The 20,028-nt window shown below is 38.4% G+C and overlaps 1 protein-coding gene across 7 annotated transcripts in view; it reads right to left on the bottom strand.

Moving 5' to 3' along the window:
- Positions 1-20,028, bottom strand: part of PAXIP1 (PAX interacting protein 1) — a 60,475-nt gene that overhangs the window by 31,312 nt on the left and 9,135 nt on the right. For 4 of the 7 annotated variants that reach the window (XM_074378864.1, XM_039472696.2, XM_039472695.2 and 1 more), the window contains exons 3-6: positions 18,689-18,732; positions 16,068-16,131; positions 8,427-8,540; positions 1,121-1,756 (exon numbers count right to left, since the gene is read on the bottom strand). In XM_074378864.1, the coding sequence (XP_074234965.1) occupies positions 1,121-1,453 (333 nt within the window). In that variant the 5' untranslated portion in view covers positions 1,454-1,756; positions 8,427-8,540; positions 16,068-16,131; positions 18,689-18,732. Of the gene's footprint in view, positions 1-1,120; positions 1,757-8,426; positions 8,541-11,227; positions 11,391-16,067; positions 16,132-18,688; positions 18,733-20,028 lie in introns of all 7 variants that reach the window. The other 3 variants (XM_074378862.1, XM_074378863.1, XM_039472698.2) reach the window with 3 other exon arrangements.

Below are 20,028 nucleotides of genomic sequence, written 5' to 3'. Positions count from 1 at the left end.
CACCCCAACTCGGAGTCCATTTAGTGCCCACTCCTCACGACGGCCCTATCCGGCAAGGCCCCTTTGAAATTCTTCCTAGAACTCATTCACCTACGAGGTTCAAATTTCATTAACTTTCTTTTCTTAGAACTCAGCAAATTCATGCCCATGTTTGGGTCTTCCTTTTGCCTGGGAACGGTGCCCTCAGTTCTTCCCATGGCTTCTCTTTGTCATTCAAACCTGATATGAGTCACCTCTTGCCCAAGGTCCTTCTGACCGTCTCGTCTAAAACCGCCTCCTTCCCTTCACCTGCTGTTACGGGACTCTGATTATTTTCTCCAAAACACCTTTCATCATCAACAGTCCCTTTGTTCATATTTCTCCGGTTACTGTATGTCTTCTCCACCTAAACTGGTTCTTCTTCATCAACTCCAGTGCCCAGGAAAATGCAAACAGTGGCCACTTTACCACCTCAACTACCTTCTTTCTGTCTTAAATAGAAAAATATCTACTTAAAACTTTTAAGGCCATGTGCAGTGGCTCACACCTGTAACCCCAGCACTCGGGGAGGCTGAAGCATTAAAAAAACAACAACAACAACAACAACTTTTAAGACCCACTCTGCATCAGTAAGCTCCATACTATAAACTGTAAACTGATAGCAAGGCTTCTTCAACGAATCCATGAATTCGTGCTATTTATTTATTACTACCATGAAGTTCACAATAAACAAATCAGGTACAGCTGGTAAACTTCATTAATCTCTTTGCCGCCATTGCTGATTTTAAACTAAGTAAAAGTGAAAACCCTTCAAGGGACAGTACTCCATCACAGACATCCTGGTTCTACTCAGCTGTGTTCAATCTTCCACTTAAATGCAAGTGACGACCCTCTTTCAGTAGCCCTTATGACTCTGAAATATATATATATATAAAAAAAAGTGTATATATATATATATACATATATATATATATATATATATAAAATGTATATATACGACAGTAAAATAGGTTCTCACACAAATACTGCTTGTAAGTTATTTGGTCTGAAAAAACACAACCAACAAACTACACTGAAATAGACTGTGAAACCCAATTCTAAAATCCAATATTGAAAATTTTTTTCTGAAACAGTGACTTACATGTGCTACATTTGATGGCCGGTTCATCTGCTGAATGTCAGCATTATTAGTAATATTCCTCAATGTCCGTACAGCTGGGCTCCAGGCAGCTATCATTTCTGATCTTTCAGAACTTTGGAGATTTTGTCCAGAAGCCATTAAATTAGCCCGGACCTCAGGGGGCAAAATGTTACCTGGAACGGGTGGGACATTGGCACACAAGTTAATCAACCCAGGCTCCTTTCCCTGAGGCAGCCTGCGTTTTGCTGCAGCTAACTGTGGGACTTCGGCTGGGGTCCAGTTTAAATTTCTCTCTTGTTTTTCCGGTGATGAATCTGAAGAGTCATCAAACATCAATTCCCCTTTAGATTTTTCGGTGTTGGATTTGGGTGAAAACTGCTGGTCACCTGAAGGAGACCCTTCTTGAGAGCTGGCAGGGCTTGACTTCTCATCTGTACTACCCTCATTCTGAGAATCTTGTTCCTCATTTTCTACTTCCTCCTCTTCTTCCTCTTCCTCTTCTTCCTCTTCATAAATAATCAGACGAGGATGATAAGATGCTTCGTCTTTTTTGGTTTTCTCTGATACACAATCCAGAACCCAGTCAGGAGTCACAATTTTAATACTTGCTCGCTTTAAAGCACATTCATATTTCTCCTATGAGGAGCAAAACAAAGCCGTAAATTTCATCACATTTCCTAGAATTATGCGTTTCAGAAAAAAACTCAAGAGAGAAATGCAGATGAAATGTTGAGCAACTATTATTGCCGTTTTAAACATAAGGTAAGTTTGATCTTTTAGACAGTGGACATGAGGCAAAAGTTAAAGTGAACCATACAGCAGTGATCGTAGGAAGGTCTCATGTCTGTAGTAGGAGTCTTAAAAGACTTGGATTAAAATCAACTTTTTAAAATGATATTTTAAGTACAAAAGTAGACCTAGTAATCCTATAGAAAATTATGAAATGAATAATTGCTATCTAAGTTTTTATTGATGGATAATATTTAGAAATCTAGTTTTCCATGACGGTTAGGTAAAGTAAAAGCGTGGCAGAGTGCTGCCAATGTATCCCCTGCACTCGTGGAGCGTGGCTGACTTGCACAGAACAGCTCTGTTCGTGATCCAGTGTTTACGGGGCTCATGCTATATGCCAAGCAGCACTAAGGGATGGAGACACAGAGAATGCCACGAGTCTCTGACCTAACAAGGCTCACAATTTGGTTCTAAAGAGAAATTAAATACAAAATGCAAATACAATGTAAACCAGTGCTGAATCATGTGGTGACAGATTGGAAGAGGATCTCCTTAACATAAGCTGGAGGACATCCGGAAAGCCCCCGTTGAAAGGTGAGCTTTGGCTGGGGCATGAATGGTGACAATTTCCACAAGGAAGCAGAAAATATAGCCCAAAAGAAAATATACATGCCTGGAGTAGGATGTATGTAGGATGTATGGCAAGCTAACGGAGGCCTTTCCTCTGGTAAAGGTTGCATAATATGGAAGGCCCAGGAGAAGGAATAAGAAAGAAAGAGAAAATACATAAAAAATGCTACCTAAGACAACAATAAAGCAACTTTAACATAAATGAGTTTGTAAATCTGGCTTTGCTTTAAAAGCCTACACATAACAGCAATTCTCTAGCCAACACAGAATCAGGGCCCTAAACTCAACTCCACATCCTGTTGCAGAGCCCCAAGGCGGCACCTGCAATTTACGGGGGGGAATAAGAGTCACACGGGATAGGGAAGCACTGTTCACTCAGGAGACGCAGATCCTTGCAAAGAGTGAGCTGTGCACACTGCTCAGTGACTTAACCTGTTTTTGTGAGGCTGTTCTTTCTGAAACCTTTTTAAAATACAAGAAAAACCTAGTCATGGGAGATACCCATGAATAAGAAGCTAAGCAAAGGAAAATGGATGTAATCATAATCACACTGACTAGAGAGGACCACGATTAACATTTTTAGGGTATAGCTTAAACTATTTTTGTCATAAATATATACGTACATATATTAAAAGGGCAAAGCGAAAAAACACAGTCATAGTGAACAAATACTTGATGATGTTCCTTTTTCACTTACTGTATTGTAAACAACCTCTTCCTATGACAATATGTACACTTTCATGCTTGTCTTTAACTTTTTAATGTACATTTTCAAACACAGACCAAATTAGAGACTAGTGTAATAATTCCCTTGTACTTGTTACCCAGTTTCAATAACCGGCAACCTTTTACAAACCTTGCTTCTCCTTGACTTTGTTTATGAATCTCAAATTGATAAAGACTTTCTAAACCACCATAATTATCATAGCAGCAAAATGAACTATGATTCACCTCATCCTCAGGCCCTCCTCACATCTCCCCAGAAGTCTCAAAGGCTCCCCTAGTGCTAGCCACATAGTTATTTCCAGTGTTTCACTACTAGGAAAAACTGGAGTTACATTTCATGACCAATTCCTAGGTTTTGGTGTTGAGTTTTGAAAAGTTAACACCGATTTAAGGCTTCATAGCTATAACTACACTTCCCTCAACAAACAGGCTATACCAATTACACTTCCAACAGCTATGTAAGATGTAAGAGTATATCAATTTACCTATACCCTTCATAATAATATTTTTAATTTTTTTATCCTAAAAACCATGTTGTTCTTAAATATTTAAAAGCATAAAATTTTATAAAGATTTCCCCAGATGATAAATACAGATGATAAATTTCTACTAGAGATTTTCAATTTCTGAACTACCCATCCCAGAAGATCCTCATTGTTATTTTAGGAAAATATAAAGTCCAGGTACACAGCAAAATACTTATGAACTAATTATTGAATACAAAAATATCTGCTTGATTAACATATGATCATATGTAATATGGTTTACATATTACTTTTCCAAGGTAAAAAGATATTTGTTGAAATAATAAAATATGAAGAAAGTTATTTTTAATTCTGTTTTAACAAATACCAACACACACACACACACACACGCGCGCATGCACACACACACACGCACACCTCAAAACTATTACCATGAAGAGGAGTCACTGAAAATTGTAGATATAAAAAAGAGAATTTCACACTTAAAAAGGCTAGGATACAGTAGGCTCTTGAGCTCCTAGTTTGTACAGAATGCTGGCATTTCACATTTCAGAAATAACTTGACTATTTCCTACGGAAATCTAAGTAAAACATTTAGGTAGCCTTACTATATTTCACTCAAGTTTTCTCTCACTTTTCACAAGACAGATAGTTTTTAATAACTGAAAGACAGTAACTGTTTCAACAAAGATTATTTCAGAGCAAAGCAATGTTCAGATGCCTTTGCCTGAGCCAATTTATCAGCTACATTGTTCTAAGTTTTGTATCCTCAAAACTTCTAACTCACTAAGGGCCAAGGACCTCGAGAGTCAACCATGTCCCCTCACCCCAGCAACTAATAACCATACCCTGCTTCTCTTGGCTTTAAGTTATAAATTCTTTCATTCTTCTCGGTTTGAAACTTTTAAACTTCAGTAGTGTAAAAGATAGTTTTATTATACAATTTGCACAAGCTTTTGCTATGTGCTCATTAAAAAAAACAAAAACAAACATTTACTTTAAAAAGAAATGTTATTTTTGCGTATAGTCAGCTGGTCTCTAGCATTCATATAATTTACAAATTAGAAGAAACTATTTAAATTCACCACTACTAGGTTTACGAATTTATGTCTGAATAGATTACAAAATACAATAATTAAAGGGAATGATAAAAATTCGGTCTTTTTAAAGGGATTTAATTTTTCAAATATTCTGGTTATTAAGTTACATAAGCCACAGATGTAATCAGTGAATCAAGAATGAAATAGCTAACTATAATTTACATTAACTTAAAACCATTTTGGTTTTATAAATAGACTATGCCAGAATATACAGTTCCTTAGTTCATTTTATAGACTAGTGCTTCTCAGCCTTCAAGTGGTGAGTGAGGAAGAACCAGGGAAGAGGCGAGGTGAGGCAGGGAACACCGGGCAGAGAAGGGTGCGTGGCCAACCGTGATCCTACAGGAATGAAACACTATTTCTTAAAGACAACAGGCAGACATGAGGACGAAGTCCATTCTGTCTCCTTTTGGTCCTGTGATCTTTTTTTTTTTTTGAGACGGAGTTTCGCTCTTGTTACCCAGGCTGGAGTGCAATGGCGCGATCTCGGCTCACCGCAACCTCCGCCTCCTGGATTCAGGCAATTCTCCAGCCTCAGCCTCCTGAGTAGCTGGGATTACAGGCACGCACCACCATGCCCAGCTATTTTTTTTGTATTTTTAGTAGAGACGGGGTTTCACCATGTTGACCAAGATGGTCTCGATCTCTTGACCTCGTGATCCACCCGCCTCAGCCTCCCAAAGTGCTGGGATTACAGGCGTGAGCCACCGCGCCCGGCCGGTCCTGTGATCTTACCTGAAAGTAACTCAGTGACACTAAAGAGTTGGTACTACTCCCTGAAGTTTTGGAAATTTATGAGCCTTATTTTGTCACAAAAGCTAACAGGGAAGAAATGCTTGAGGGAAAGCTAAGTCCTACAATGATCAAGACAATGCTGCACAGTCGAGAAATTCTCCTGCCGACATTCTGGGTATGTACCACCACTCATATTAAAAAATATCTGGAGGTATATATATTAATCTTCCAGAAAAGCAGCTACCAAAAAAATAAAAATAAAAGGAATTATTTCTTATGCAAAAATTTACTGCAAGTTGATCAGTTTTTTAAAATTGAATTTTATTAGGAAATATTACCAAGGGCAATGATCACTTATTACAACAGATACACGTTAGTCTTTTTCTGCAGCTGCCATATTCATAATTGTGATATATTTTTTTTAAATGCTCATATGTGTAAGTTATACATATAAATTTTATTTTTATTTTTTTGAAACAGGATCTCACTCTGCTGCCCAGGTTGGAGTGCAGTGGCGTAATCATGGCTCACTGCAGCCTCAGCCTCCCGGGCTCAAGCAATCCTTTCATCTCAGCCTCCTAAGTAGCTAGGAACACAGGCATAAGCTACCGGGTCCAGTTAATTTTTCATTTTTTGTAAAGCTGGGGTCTCACTTTGTTGCCCAGGCTGGTCTCAAACTTCTGGGCTCAAGAGATCCTTCCACCTTGGCCTCCCAAAGTGCTGGGATTTACAGGTGTAAGCCACCACTTCTGGTCCATGTAATGTCTTACTACTTCACTGTCTTCTCGGGTAGCTATGCTTGAGCATTAAAAAAATCCTCTATGTTTCTCATTATTAATTGCTTTCTTTCTCTTTCTTCACGTGTGGGCATTATGGCTTCTTAAAAATTATATAAGGCCGGGCGTGGTGCTCACGCCTGTAATCCCAGCACTTTGGGGGGCCGAGGCGGGCAGATCACTTGAGGTCAGGAGTTCAGGACCAGCCTCGCCAACATTTGGTCTCTACTAAAAAGACAAAAATTAGCTGGGCATGGTGGCGAGTGCCTGTAATCCCAGCTACTTGGGAGGCTGAGGCAGGAGAATTGCACGAACCAGGGAGGCGGAGGTTGTAGTCAGCTGAGATGGCGCCAGTGCACTCCAGCCTGGGCGACAGACTAAGATTCTGTCTCAAGGAAAAAAAAATTATCGAGGAACAGTAATGTGTGTAAGAAAGGAGTGGTGGGTATCTGTGTTTCAGCCTCCTTAAGGGGACAGCGGGACTTCCTTCACAGCACGCCATGAGCAGCGCTGTACCGTCACTTAGGAAGTGCTCGCTAACGGGTGCCTATGAGTGTTATTTTTATTACCGGCAAATACAAAGTCTGCTTTTAACAAATATTTACCAGTGCAGAAGAAACAAAGTAAGCATTTCAATAGTAGTTCATTTTTCCCTATGTGGAATTAGTTCATTTAAAACTGGGAAATTAAAATTGGAAAAGCTAAAAAGACTTATCTTTCTTTTCAAGTCCATAAATGAAATAATGAAGAACAAATACATTACATAAGACAATACTGTAACTCCACTATTGACTTAGATACGCTCTTTATACATGTGTAATACATGTATACATAATATCTTGTTTAATATCAACTTTTCAAACACATGGAGTATTTGCTTCATCTAAAAATAATTATAGTAGCATATTTGCTGTCTTATTCACAAACATGGTTTAGCCAAATAAAATGATTTCTTTTAAGTGCCTCTTTGTTGGGATAAATAAAGCTTAATTAGAGCATTTATATATAGACCTTGCGACTTAGATATGGTTTTCCTTCCAAATAAAAATTTAAAAAGATTCCACTATAAACTTAAAAAATTACTCTAAAGTCAAGACATACTTTAAAATATATACTATATCCTAAAGCCCAAAGAGTTACTAAGGACTTATCACCAAAATATTTTGGAAGGGGAAAAAAACCCTAAATAAAGAACTAGAATTAAAAAGTCAAAAACTATTCAAAACAGCTTTGACAAACACGCTCTGTTCACATATTGCCTCTTCTTTTTTTTTTTTTTTCCTTGAGACGGAGTTTCGCTCTCGTTACCCAGGCTGGAGTGCAATGGCGCGATCTCGGCTTACCATAACCTCTGCCTCCTGGGTTCAGGCAATTCTCCTGCCTCAGCCTCCCGAGTAGCTGGGATTACAGGCACCCACTACCACATCTGGCTAATTTTTGTATCTTTAGTAGAGACGGGGTTTCGCCATGTTGGCCAGGCTGGCCTCAAACTCTTGACCTCAACTGATCCGCCTGCCTCGGCCTCCCAAAGTGCTGGGATTCCAGGCATGGGCCACCGTGCCCGGCCAACAGGACGTATTCCTAACAAGTCCCCAAGAAGGGCAGATGCTGCTGATCCAGGGACCCCACTGGGGAAACACAATCCACACGACCACATCATTGCTCGGGGATGAGAGCTCTATGCTTATCAAGACAAAAGTCATTTTCATATATTCCAGATTATGAAGAAGGAAATAGATCAAAAACTTCACCAAAGGCATGGCATGAGGTTAAAAAATATATATATATGGTGAAGGGAATTAAAAATACATTTTTTTAACACATAAAAATGAACCAAAGTTTTATCGGATTTGAAAGGAAATTCTACAGATTAATAAAATTTTCATATTTTCCCCATGAAACAAAGCCAGATTTCATAGTATTTAGAAACGTTATATTTGGCTTATAATTTACAATCATCTCACATCTTTTGTATCACGAAGCCGGATATACATAATATAAACCAGTATAATCAGTTTTTGTAAATGAAAGATAATAATTTAAAAGAAGCTCAAGAAAGACATGAGATTACTGGAAATTCTTAAATGACACACAAAAAGAAGGTGGCACAAGAAATCCTTACCCCCTTCGGCTCTGGAACAATCAAATGCGTGCATTTCTTATTGAGGGTTAGCTGGCAATTCCCCCCGTAGAATGTAACCAAAGCCCACAGGGCACTTCTGTCTTCAGATGACACCTGATAGAAAGGTAGAAAGAAGGCTTTTTACCATAAATCTCAACCTGTTCATGACTATATTTTCATTTTAGCAATATACTGCAACAATTCTGTTTCTCCCTTAATAAAGTTAACCTAAGAATATTTGTGGAAAAAATAGAGAAGCTCTTAGCTATCTGCTTATTATAATAAAAACTTCTGTAACAATAGTTTTACAGATATAAATTACTTATTTTGCCTTGTCACCAAATGAATTTAAAAATATTTATATCCACATTCCAAAAAGCGGAATGGAGGATTATTTCAGTCTATAACAAAAATAGACAGGGGAAAAAAAGCAGGAAGAAGTAGTACACCATTCCAGCTTTCATCTGTTGTCACTTCTGAAAATGTTTAACTACAACAGCAATACCAAATCGTATTTAGAAATGCCTTTATGCTAATGGGTGACAAATACTAATTATGAAATGAATAAAATAAAAACAAAGATAAAAGTATGGTGGCTTATAAGTTCAGGGGAAAATGTAAATATTACTTAACACAGGAAAGAAAGAAGGCAAGCATAAAAGGAAAACTTCTTATGCTTGCGCGGTGATGAAGTAAGACTCCAGAAACAATGGCTTATGTGGTCAAACAGGCTTTCACTGTAACAATAGAAACAGCTACCATTTATTGCCTGCCTACTATGTGCCAGGAACTGTGCCAAGTGCTTTATCTATGCATCTAACCCTTATAACCACCATGTGAAACAGGAATCATTAGCCCCATTTAAAGATAAGGAAACACTAAATCACACCTAATAATTGGAGAAGCTGGCTTTTAAAACCCAGGTCTGTCTATACCCAGGTCTAACTCCGAACTGGGTCTCTCCATTGTTCTCTAGTGCTTCTCTAAGGGCAGTTACTGATGGGAAAGTCAAAAATAACTTCTTAAAAAATAAAATTTTAGAGTCTGAAAAGCAAAAGAACATTTAAGAAAAATAAAGATATGAGCATTATTTTCTAAGATAATCATTTAACCAAGTAAATTTTTTCTGGATAAATTTATTGTAAGTTGAGGATTGTAGTTGTTGAAGAATCCTGAACTTTGTCTCAACTTAACTTTTTAACAGTATTGATAATAGCATGTTAATCGCTTTTTAACTGCCGGTATGCAGCTTGACAATAATTTAGCATTCTTCATCTACTTTCATCCATTTCACAAACATTTCTAGAAATTATTTTGTATTACACACTACTCTATGAATATTAACAAGAACATGTTAGCTTTCTAAAATCACCTTTCAAATCGTTATTTTATATCTTGTTAATTTAGTAAGTCAATGTCACATTTCAGAAGACCGGACCAGGTTATTTTTATTAGAGGCTTTCACAAAAACACTTATAACCTGCAGCTTTTGGAGAGCTGAGATTTAATTATATGATAATACAGATTGATGCAATGAGTCATCATATAATCTTTATTAAAAATGAAATTTAAAAATATAATCTAGAGATGCCTTTATTACCAAGATTTGCCTATGCGTTCAGCTAAATATTCTTTTTATTTCACTGACTGAAGTAGATCTAGTCCTATACCCTATGTGGCCTGTATCACAGGCGGAGACCTCAACAGGGTGCAATATATTGCTGTGGAAAGAACATCACTTAGGGAGGAATGGAGGCGACCTGCAATTAACACAATGCCTCCAATAACTAGCTTACGTCAACTTGGAAAACTTCCATAACCCAGCTTCTTCACTGATATACGTTTGGATTAAATGACTTTGAACATCCATACCAGCTCATTTAATGAACCTCCACCAGCACCATTAATAATTAAGAATGCTCTTTCCACACCAAAATGTTAACAAGTTACTTAGTGGTGACAGGATTATGGGGACAGTTTTATTTTCATTTTTATACTTTTCTGTATTTTCCAAATTTTCAAAAGCATTAATTTTATAATTGGGGAAAGTGCTTTTCTTTTTTAAAATCCATCTTTCCAAAATACCAATCTTATCATGTTGGCCAATAAACCTTTGATGTCTCCTCAGTGCTATAAGGCTAAACCCCAAAGACTCTCCTGTGGTGCCCGGGCCCTTCCTGTCTGGCTGGCTCCTGACCGCCTCCTCCTGCCCACTGGCACTGCCCCGCATGCACTGCAGTCCTCATCACGTTCTGCTTGCCCCGTGCCCCAGCCGTGCCCACCCTCAGCCCTCCTCCTCTAAGACTTGGCTCAGGTAGCGTTACCACTGTACTCCCACAGCAAGCTGGACAAAAATCTAAATACTTCTTACACTCTACAACTATCTGCTTGCTTGTCTGTCCTCCCAACTATACTCCAAAGCAACCAGGAGCAGAGGACTAGAATTTCAAGTCTGTGCCCCAGGGAATAAAACTTTCCTTTAAACCAATCAGGAACACTCCCTTCTCCTTCAGGCCTTACCACCCCCAATAAAACACTCCTTGATTCTACCTTCCAGGATTTTCTCCTTGTCCAGTCTTAATTATGAACTTTAACATTCCTTATGAAAGAGTCTTACATAATGTCCTAAACTTCTCTGAGATTTGTCATAGTACCTAGTACAGTGCAAGGCACATGGGTAGGCAGTCAAGAAATACTGTTGATTGAGATACAGAATGGAAAGGACTTTTTAGTCTTCTAGATTTAAATCATGACCTGGCCAGGCTCTCCATTACACTCTTGACCTATTCCCCAAAACCTACCCAGCACATTACAACAGAGGCCTCAGCCTGCATCAATACCGGGTCAGAAGAAGGCAGATGATCTCTGTGCTTCCCAACTTCTGCTGGACAAGCTCCCTTCCCTACCTCTCCCTGGGAGAGCTCTGGAAGACTCCAACAAAGAGCTCCAGCTTGTATCAACACCCTGACGGGGAAAAGACAGAAGGTCACTGAGAACCACCAAGCAAACAGTCCTTTTGTAAAGCTGGGGTCCTGCCTGGCGTGTGCATGTGAGCGTGTGTGTCCCAGTGTGCAGAAAAGGTGCAGATCCCTCTGACAGTCTCCAATCCATTCAGAATAACCACCGTGAGCACTCCCTGTTTCTGTACCTGGTGCCCACTTTCCTTTTTGCGTATGTTGCAGCATAACGTATTTGCCCATGGTCTGTCCCCTCCTAGGCTGTATGTTTACTGAGAGATAAATTGCATCTTAATTAATGTGTACCCCTTTGCACCGCTCCTGTCACAAAGGAAGTGCCCATCAAGGATTTGTTGGACCAAAGTCCCTTAGCTGCACACTGTACATATGTTTGTTAACATATCTTAAAACCGAAATAACATATTTTTTTTAGCAACCACAAAATATTCGTGCTCCCAATGCACTTTTCTTAAACTATTTCCAGGGTTTCTTCATAGAAGTGACTATTAAAGTCTTCCCCATCCCTATTTGCACAAGGTTTCTCAACTTAAAAGAAATGCATTTATTTTACCCCATGACACACTGGGGATGTCAATTCATCATGCTAAGCGATGAACTGCGGTAAGTATAGTAAGCCCATAAAGATCACACTGATTCTGGAGGTGAATCTTCTTCTCCACTGAATTTGCTAAAAGGATATAGAACACTATCAAGGATCTCGCTAACAAATTAACCCTTTTGTCCATTGACCCAGTCACTCCCCTTGATAAGTTTAGCACCAAGGTAAAATTGGACCTTTCATCTGACAGTGGGTGAGCAGTGCGTCTGCCCAGTTTGTCACCAGCAGGGCCCCTTCCCAGACCACACAATCAAATGACACTATTCCACTGCTAAGAATCGAGCTCTTCATGTTTTCTGACCAGTTTGCTCACCCAGTTGTTTCTTTATGGATATCCATCTTCCTATTCCCACAGTGACTACACCGGTGACTTCATCATGAGAACCCAACATCTACTTAGACCCCTCAGCCTGCGACTGAGCCAGCTGATATTCCTGTATCAGTTTCTATCATCCTTTTCCTCCTCTTCCTGGGTTACAGAATAGGACTGAGGATACACACAAACCTATGTACGACTACCTCCTACCAATTCATGTTCTAAATCTCTACCTAGCTTGTTATTTCCCAGCAATAAAAATAAAAATGATTAAGTCTGATTTTATCTTGGCTTCTAAAAATAATATCCTGCTCCTCCAGTATCATCTCTGTTTTCAAGCTCCTTCTTTTATTCCTCCCCAAATCTCTCTAACAATGCCCGCTATCCAAGGCTCGATTCCCAGTTATCTGCTTCTCTCTCTATTATGCTCTGCAGGAATTTCCTTCATGCCACAGAATCTCCAAGTTCCTACACCTCCATACCTGATCAACAGCCCAAAGTGTGTTTCAAACCAACATCATCATCTCTCCTCGCCAATCAGGCTCCTCTCTATTTCCCAGCTCCATCAGTGATGCTGCCACTTGCCTGGTGCTCCCCGCCTGAAACAATGACATAATCTTTGGCTCCTGATCCCCATGTGAAGGCATCCGCCATGGGACCTGGCACAGGGAGGTATACAGTAAGCATCGGCTTCTCATTCTTTTCACAGCATCCCACGCCCCCAATCCCTGCTGAGTCCCATCTGTTGCTAAGTCCCATGTTGTACTTGCTAAGTCCCATGTTGTTCCTGCAGGCAGGAAGCTTGAGTGTCTGCCCTCAGCATCTCCACCAAATCCAATCTCCATTTGTTAAAACTCCAGCCTCTGTCCTGCCCTGCAAGTCACATCCAGAGCTCCTAAACCAGTTTACCTGCAATGATCACAAGTGATTCTAATTTTGTTTGCTTTTATGTTTCCCAAGTTTTCTGAGGTAAGTATTTGTAATCCAAAATTAAATTATGAGAAAAAAAGAGCAATGAAACATCCTGCTACCTACTTTACCCACTTCAAACTCATACACCTTGGTTTCCCAGCATCTCTACCCATCTAGCTGCCTGACCACTTTTTCTTCTACACGCCAATGCATGCCCTTAGCTGACACTGATATCGTCTTACCCAGCCTCTTGTGCACTGCTGACTTCTCACTCCACCTTGCTCTATGCAGAATGCCTTCCTTCCTGCCCCGTGTCCTCCAATTCTGCCGATTCTTTCTGGGCCGCCCAGACCTGCCACCCTCTCTATCAAGGCTCCTTGCCTCACACCCTCTCTATCAAGGCTCCTTGCCTCACACCCTCTCTATCAAGGCTCCTTGCCTCACAATCCAGAACAATGCCCTCTTTCCTAAGCTCATACAGTCATGCCTGTGCCTCCTGTCATACATGTATCATGTATGTATGTCTATACTATAACCTGATTCGTTATGTCTATTATATTACAATCTATTACAAATATAAACTCTGTTAAACATAACTATTAGTTCTTTGGAAGACTAATAATATTCTCTGGTGCTAAACTCATAGTTAATATTTAACAGTGTCTAATTACCTCATTTGAAACTCTATAATCATCTCATATTCACATACTTTTGATTTTCTTATTTATTTCACCAAATCGAGTCTTCAAAATCCTATGTCATTGTGACCTTCATCTCTAAAAAACGCCCACAGGACTCCCTGTCCCAAACTCAGCATGGCCCTTCTTTCTCTCTCCCTTTCTTACTCAATTGGAATCTTTTCTGGATAGTTGGCTCTGAGTCTCTGAAGCCCAGAAATCCAACCAGTGCAAATAAAATTAAATTTAAAAATTCAATTTTAGCCAAAGAACACTGTGTTTATACATAAGTAGTAATGCTTTCATTTTTAAAACTTTCCTGATACGCTGATTGTAAATTTGGAACATACAGAGAAGTAGAGGAAAACAATAAAAATTACATGTAACCATAGCACCCAGCATTTAAAAGGTGTTCTCATTATAGCCAACTTTAAAGATCATTCATGTAAACATACATTTATAACAGATATGAAAAAAGACTGCAAAACACAAATACCAACAAAATTCCTGTTAAAGAGAGTTTTAAAAAAGCCAAGTTTGCTATTTGAAGGATCTCCATCAAATTGATGTCACAAAAACAAAAACAGGATTTTAGAGAACTTCCAGAATACAAGAGACAGAAACAAAAACACGGTAACCACAGATATATTTACTTATTGCTTGGACAGAGGAGAGGGATCAAGTTTAGACTAGTGATATCCTTTGTATTAACTGCTGAGCCTGGCCAAAACCTAACAACGCTAAATCAGATACTACCCAGCTCCATAATCGTCTATCACAAAAGCATAAGGAAAAACAAGATTATGACCAAATTTCTTTCCATCTCACCTAATAACTTGGTTGGATGCACCCCGTCTCAAAGGTGTGTATAGAGAAAGACGACGAAACACTTTCTCAAAATTACCACCTCTGAGCACCAAAATAACAGCCTTGGATGAGGACTGTCAGGTCAAGTGAGATGGGATATTCTACGGTGAACTTTTACCTTCCTAAGGACCACTGATTTTAAACAAATTACTCCACGTAATTTTAAAAAGACTTTAAACAATAACAACTTGATTTTTTTCTAATAGTTTTTTACTATGATTTGAGGTTTTTCTTAGCTGGGGGTTAGAAAAACAAAATACAATAAAGAAATATTAAATATTCAGATACCCAGAACTAACCACTGTTAACATTTTGGTTCCTCATTTCAGATATCTCTTATATACTTTATTTGGTTGGTGTAATACTATACATACCCATGCTACGGCCTGCTTTTGCCACTTAAAACATTTCCCATGTCTTTACATGTGTTCATAAAACAGAATTCAAAAATAGCCGAGTAGCTAGACTACTGTGTATGTATACAGAACAGGCTTCTCAAACATTGTCAAATAGTAGATGATCTGATTGTTTCCAATTTTACCATCCTACAAATTATGCTTATAAGTAAGTGTGAGCACCTTTATGTGTCAGTCTGTCTTTACTTCTATCAACTCGGGATACATTTCTAAACATAACAGAAATGCAGGTGAAAATGAAAGAAGCATTTTAAGGCTCTTTACGCTGTTCCCCTTTCCTAGGAAGCTGCTGCACTGACTCCCCTTCCTGCAGGCAGGAAGCTCGAGTGTCTGTCCTCAGCATCTCCACCAGCACTGAACACACTGCTAGAAATTCGAGGAGCAAAAATTCTTATCTCACTGCTATTAAAATATTCATATCTTTGATTATAAAGTGTATCAACTATTTTGTTATAGTATTAGTAATTCCTCTTTATAGCTTCTAAATTCATTTCTCTGCCTTATCTGTTAAGGTCTTTTTTATTCTTATTGCTCTATATCATCCCTTTATTTTTTAAGAAAATTCTTTGCCTGTATTTCAAACTGAATTTTCCGTATGTTTTAATTTTATTTTTAATATTTTTTTCATATTGAAGTTCTAAACCTTTGTAATTTTTTAAATAAGAAAGACCATTTTTACCCGTCGGAAATTTGAAATCTTAAAAGCAAGCATGAATATTTAAATAATTTTAAGTGTCATGAGTTCATATTAAATATAAAGTCAGTTTAGGAAACAGCTTCTCTAAAACAGGTTAACAGAGAGCTCATAAATCCAATCATACAAAAACTCAGAAGTGTCACATATAAATAACTCAAGACTAACTGTAACCATGCTTACCTGAGAAAGGCAGGCAGTGATTCCAAAAAAAATTTGACATGATTCTGGAGAAAAACCATTTACTCTGTTTGACAGTTATTAAGATTACAATGAAACAAGATCAGTGCAACCTGTACTTCACTAACAGATATTACCCACCCCTCTCCACCCCCACTCAGTCAATTTAGGAAAGGGACAGACTTAAGATAGCCAAAGAAGAGTACAGGGCAGAATGGAATCCAAGAGAAGTGGCTGAGTGCTCTTCTGTAAAGTACATTTTGAAATCTAATCTGTCCACTTATACCATAAATCAAATGGATAAAATATACTTGACAGGGGGAAGCCTTTTGACCTCTGATAGCTAGCTAACTATATACACACGTATAAACACACACATACATATACACATACATACACACATATGGCATAGCAGTTATTTTAAAAGCAAAATTAAAATGTTTTAAGTTTCTTTTAGAATGAAACATTGTGACTGCTTCTGTTGCACAGTAGGAAGACTCCTTCATAAAAGAGCTTGATTGAGGTCTAGCTTTATTATCTCTGCTAACTTTGTGAACTCAGGCAAGACAACTGTGACCTTCAATTTCCCCTTTTTTGGAACAGAAGTTGGAACGTATGATTCCAAAGATCCTTCCTATTTCTAAAGCTGATCTTAAAAATTCATTCAAAATCACTAATGAGCACTTATAACACATCACACACTGGGAATTTAACAAGACACAAGGCAGTTATGATCTATATGTGCCTGTAATTCATAGTCTATTCAGAGCAATCAATGACTGTTTTTGAATAATTTAGAGTGTGTAGAATTCAAAATGGGTCAAAGTAGTACTTCTCTTTCCCTATAGTGGAAAAATACGCATATTGAGATAGGTGAATCAAGAAAAAGATCAGCTTAAAAATTCTATTCCAATTTTGAAGTCTCCTATAGAGGTATACAGATGACTCTTATAAATACTTGAGACGTCCCTGACCATAAAAAACTCTGTAGACTGCAATCTGATGCCTTCAGCCCCATTATCCAAGATCTGTTTCCATCCTCTTCCTACGTTAGCTCATGGACTTTCTTCTTCCAAAGATTTGGGGAAACATTAACAAAGGCAAATCTCAGAGCACACTGACTACCAGTAAGTCTCTGGGGCTCCATTGTTTGTTCTTATGGATAGGCAAGTAAGAGCTCACAGAAGATCCCAACAGCCAGGCGCGGTGCCTCACCCCTGTAATCCCAGCACTTTGGGAGGCCAAGATGGGCAGATCACGAGGTCTAGAGATCGAGGCTATTCTGGCCAACACGGTGAAACCCCGTCTCTACTACTAATATAAAAATCAGCTGGGCATGGTGGCGCATACCTGTCGTCCCAGCTACTCGGGAGGCTGAGGCCAGGAGAATCTCTTGAACCCCAGAGACGGAGGTTGCGGTGAACCGAAATCGCACCACTGTACTACAGTCTGGGCAACAGAACAAGAATCCGTCTCAAAAAAAAAAAAAAAAAAAAAAAAAAAAAAAGATTCCAGCTTCTTAAGGAGTCTTGTACAGAGAGTAAATGATCTAGTACAGCAAAATTAGCCTCTTAGCTCTATTCCCAATCTTTTTCACTTCTTACAAAAATAATAACAAAAAAAAAAAACAGGAATTAATTTCCTTCAACTCTTTAAGCTACGTACAAGAAATATTAGAACCTCTGAGGTGGAGTTGCTAAAGTTCTACACATCCTCCAAGAACTGCTTGCAGAGGGATGTTTTCTGTCTCTCTGTGGTTCTCTATAAATATTTCATTATAATAAGTTTCCTTCCATCTGCATTGATTCAATGGGTAATAAGGGCATTCAAGAGAACTGCCTGGCATAGCTGCAAAATAAAATAGAGTACATGACAAAGTATCTTGCCAGGTCTAAAATTTTAGCAACTGTATGGGTATCAGGTACTTGCAAAAGAAAATAATTTCCACAAGCAGTTACACTTGGAGTCACAGTCCAGTAAAGCATCATCCTTTCAGGATGAAAAAGGAGCCACCAGGCCTAGGGGAGTAAACAGCAGGGCTGCAGAACGCCTCATTTCTGACTCCTGACACAACGCCAGGGCAGGCGCACACCCAAGAAATGCTCCACGAGCAAAGAAGGCAAGCAAGGAAGCTCCCTGAGGGCAGAAATGCTCTGCTGCACCACTCTATTTTCAGTACTCAGCCCACAGCACACGGGAGCTGAATTCACACTCCTCCTACCCAATGCAATTAAGAGGATTAACAATGTATAAAACTAAAAATTTTCTTCGCATGTTTTCTTCCCCAATTTACTCTTCAAACAATTCATGATTTGGTCACATAGACTTAGAATTTTAGTAATATTCCTCATCTAGCTATCACCACAAAAGCTGAAGAGAACCAAACTCCTGCCTCCAGCTCCGGCCTAAAGCTGCTTGTCACAGCTGAGGCCCCTTTCAACATGAGTAATGACAAGGATCAGGTACAGAAAATTTGAAACAGGATGAAAAATAGTAGGAATATAAGATGCAGACAAAACAATCTGTCCTAACAAATGAATCCACTTTTCACTCCGTAACTATAATTTCTTTCAGTCCTAAACCCAGTTACCCTTTTTCTCCTCCCCACTCCACAAAAAGGATACGGCAAAAGAGCTCCACACTGAACGGACAGAATCACCCAAGAAGGCTGAAAAAGAAAAGATTAAATCAAAAAGTATTCTCAATTTACAAGTGGCATGTTATTATTTTACTAGTGTTGTTCTTAGAAATTAAAAGGCTCTGTTATAACGTATTTTAAAACATCCAGATTACAAGTATGCATATTCAAACAGAAATATCATAGTCAAAGATTAGTTACTAATGCCCAAGACGAAAAACCCAATCATAGAATAAAGTACTACCATATTTAAAAAAAAAATACGTATAAACATTTAAGTTTCAGGTTTACACACTTATTACTGCTGACCCCATGACTAGAAGGACAGGGGAATTGCCACCCATCCTGCCCCACCACCGCCTCCCCCTCGGCCAGAGCACAGACAGCCCCTCAGCTACTCCTTTTTTGAATCCCAAATTTAATCAAGTCCAAACTCATATGAGGTTTTTGTTTGTTTGTTTTAGTGAAGTCAAATACATACAATGTTTGTAAGCCATAAATATTATTTCTCACTGCCTGAGAATCTTTTTATGAACTCTAAAACTGAGATTAATTATAAAACAGATTAATTACTACCTTTCTGGGTAATTTATATTTTTCAAAAAATATCTTGTTTTTATGTTTAATTTTTATAATTACACAAATCATTACCCTGATAGCTCTACTTCACAAAATTACTATCTAAAAATGTTGTAATGCCCCCATTACTACATTCTGGAAGGCAGCTCATTTCCAGAAACTTCAGGCAACTGAAATATACATATATACTCATTACCCACCCATCAATTCATTCATCAAATATTTATTGAGAATCTATTTTATGCAGAGATGGTACAAGGCAATGGGGATATAAAAATGAAAAAGAGAAAAGCAGTCTTTGCTCTCCTGCAACTCATTTTCCAAGCTAATGATCTTCAAGCTATTTTTGTTATGTACACCTTAAATAAATTTCAGACAATGAATTGCCCCCTTATCATTTTTTAGATGACATCTACAATTTTTCAGTGTGACTTTAAATAAGCATATTTTCTATGAGAAGAGGAATATTAAACAATTTATAAAATAAAATAAAGATTGACAGCTATAGCTGGGATAATTATCTCATGACGATTTGACATTTTACCAGAGGTTTTAACTAAGTTATTGGATTAGTTAACGGAAACCTGAAAGAAGGCACTTAATCCTCATCCAACATATCTTCACATTTTTTGATAGTCCTAGAAAAATTCCAGTTAAATTTAAAAAAACGGGTCAGCATCAGGAATCTGTATTGGCCTTGACACTTCTCCATTCAGGACATCTTCACGTGGGTCAAGCTTTTCTCTC

This window comes from Saimiri boliviensis, chromosome 10, assembly GCF_048565385.1.
Source record: "Saimiri boliviensis isolate mSaiBol1 chromosome 10, mSaiBol1.pri, whole genome shotgun sequence".
NCBI classification, from domain to species: domain Eukaryota; kingdom Metazoa; phylum Chordata; class Mammalia; order Primates; family Cebidae; genus Saimiri; species Saimiri boliviensis.
The sequence above is the reverse complement of the archived record's forward strand: the minus strand, read 5'-3'. Positions and strand labels throughout refer to the sequence as shown.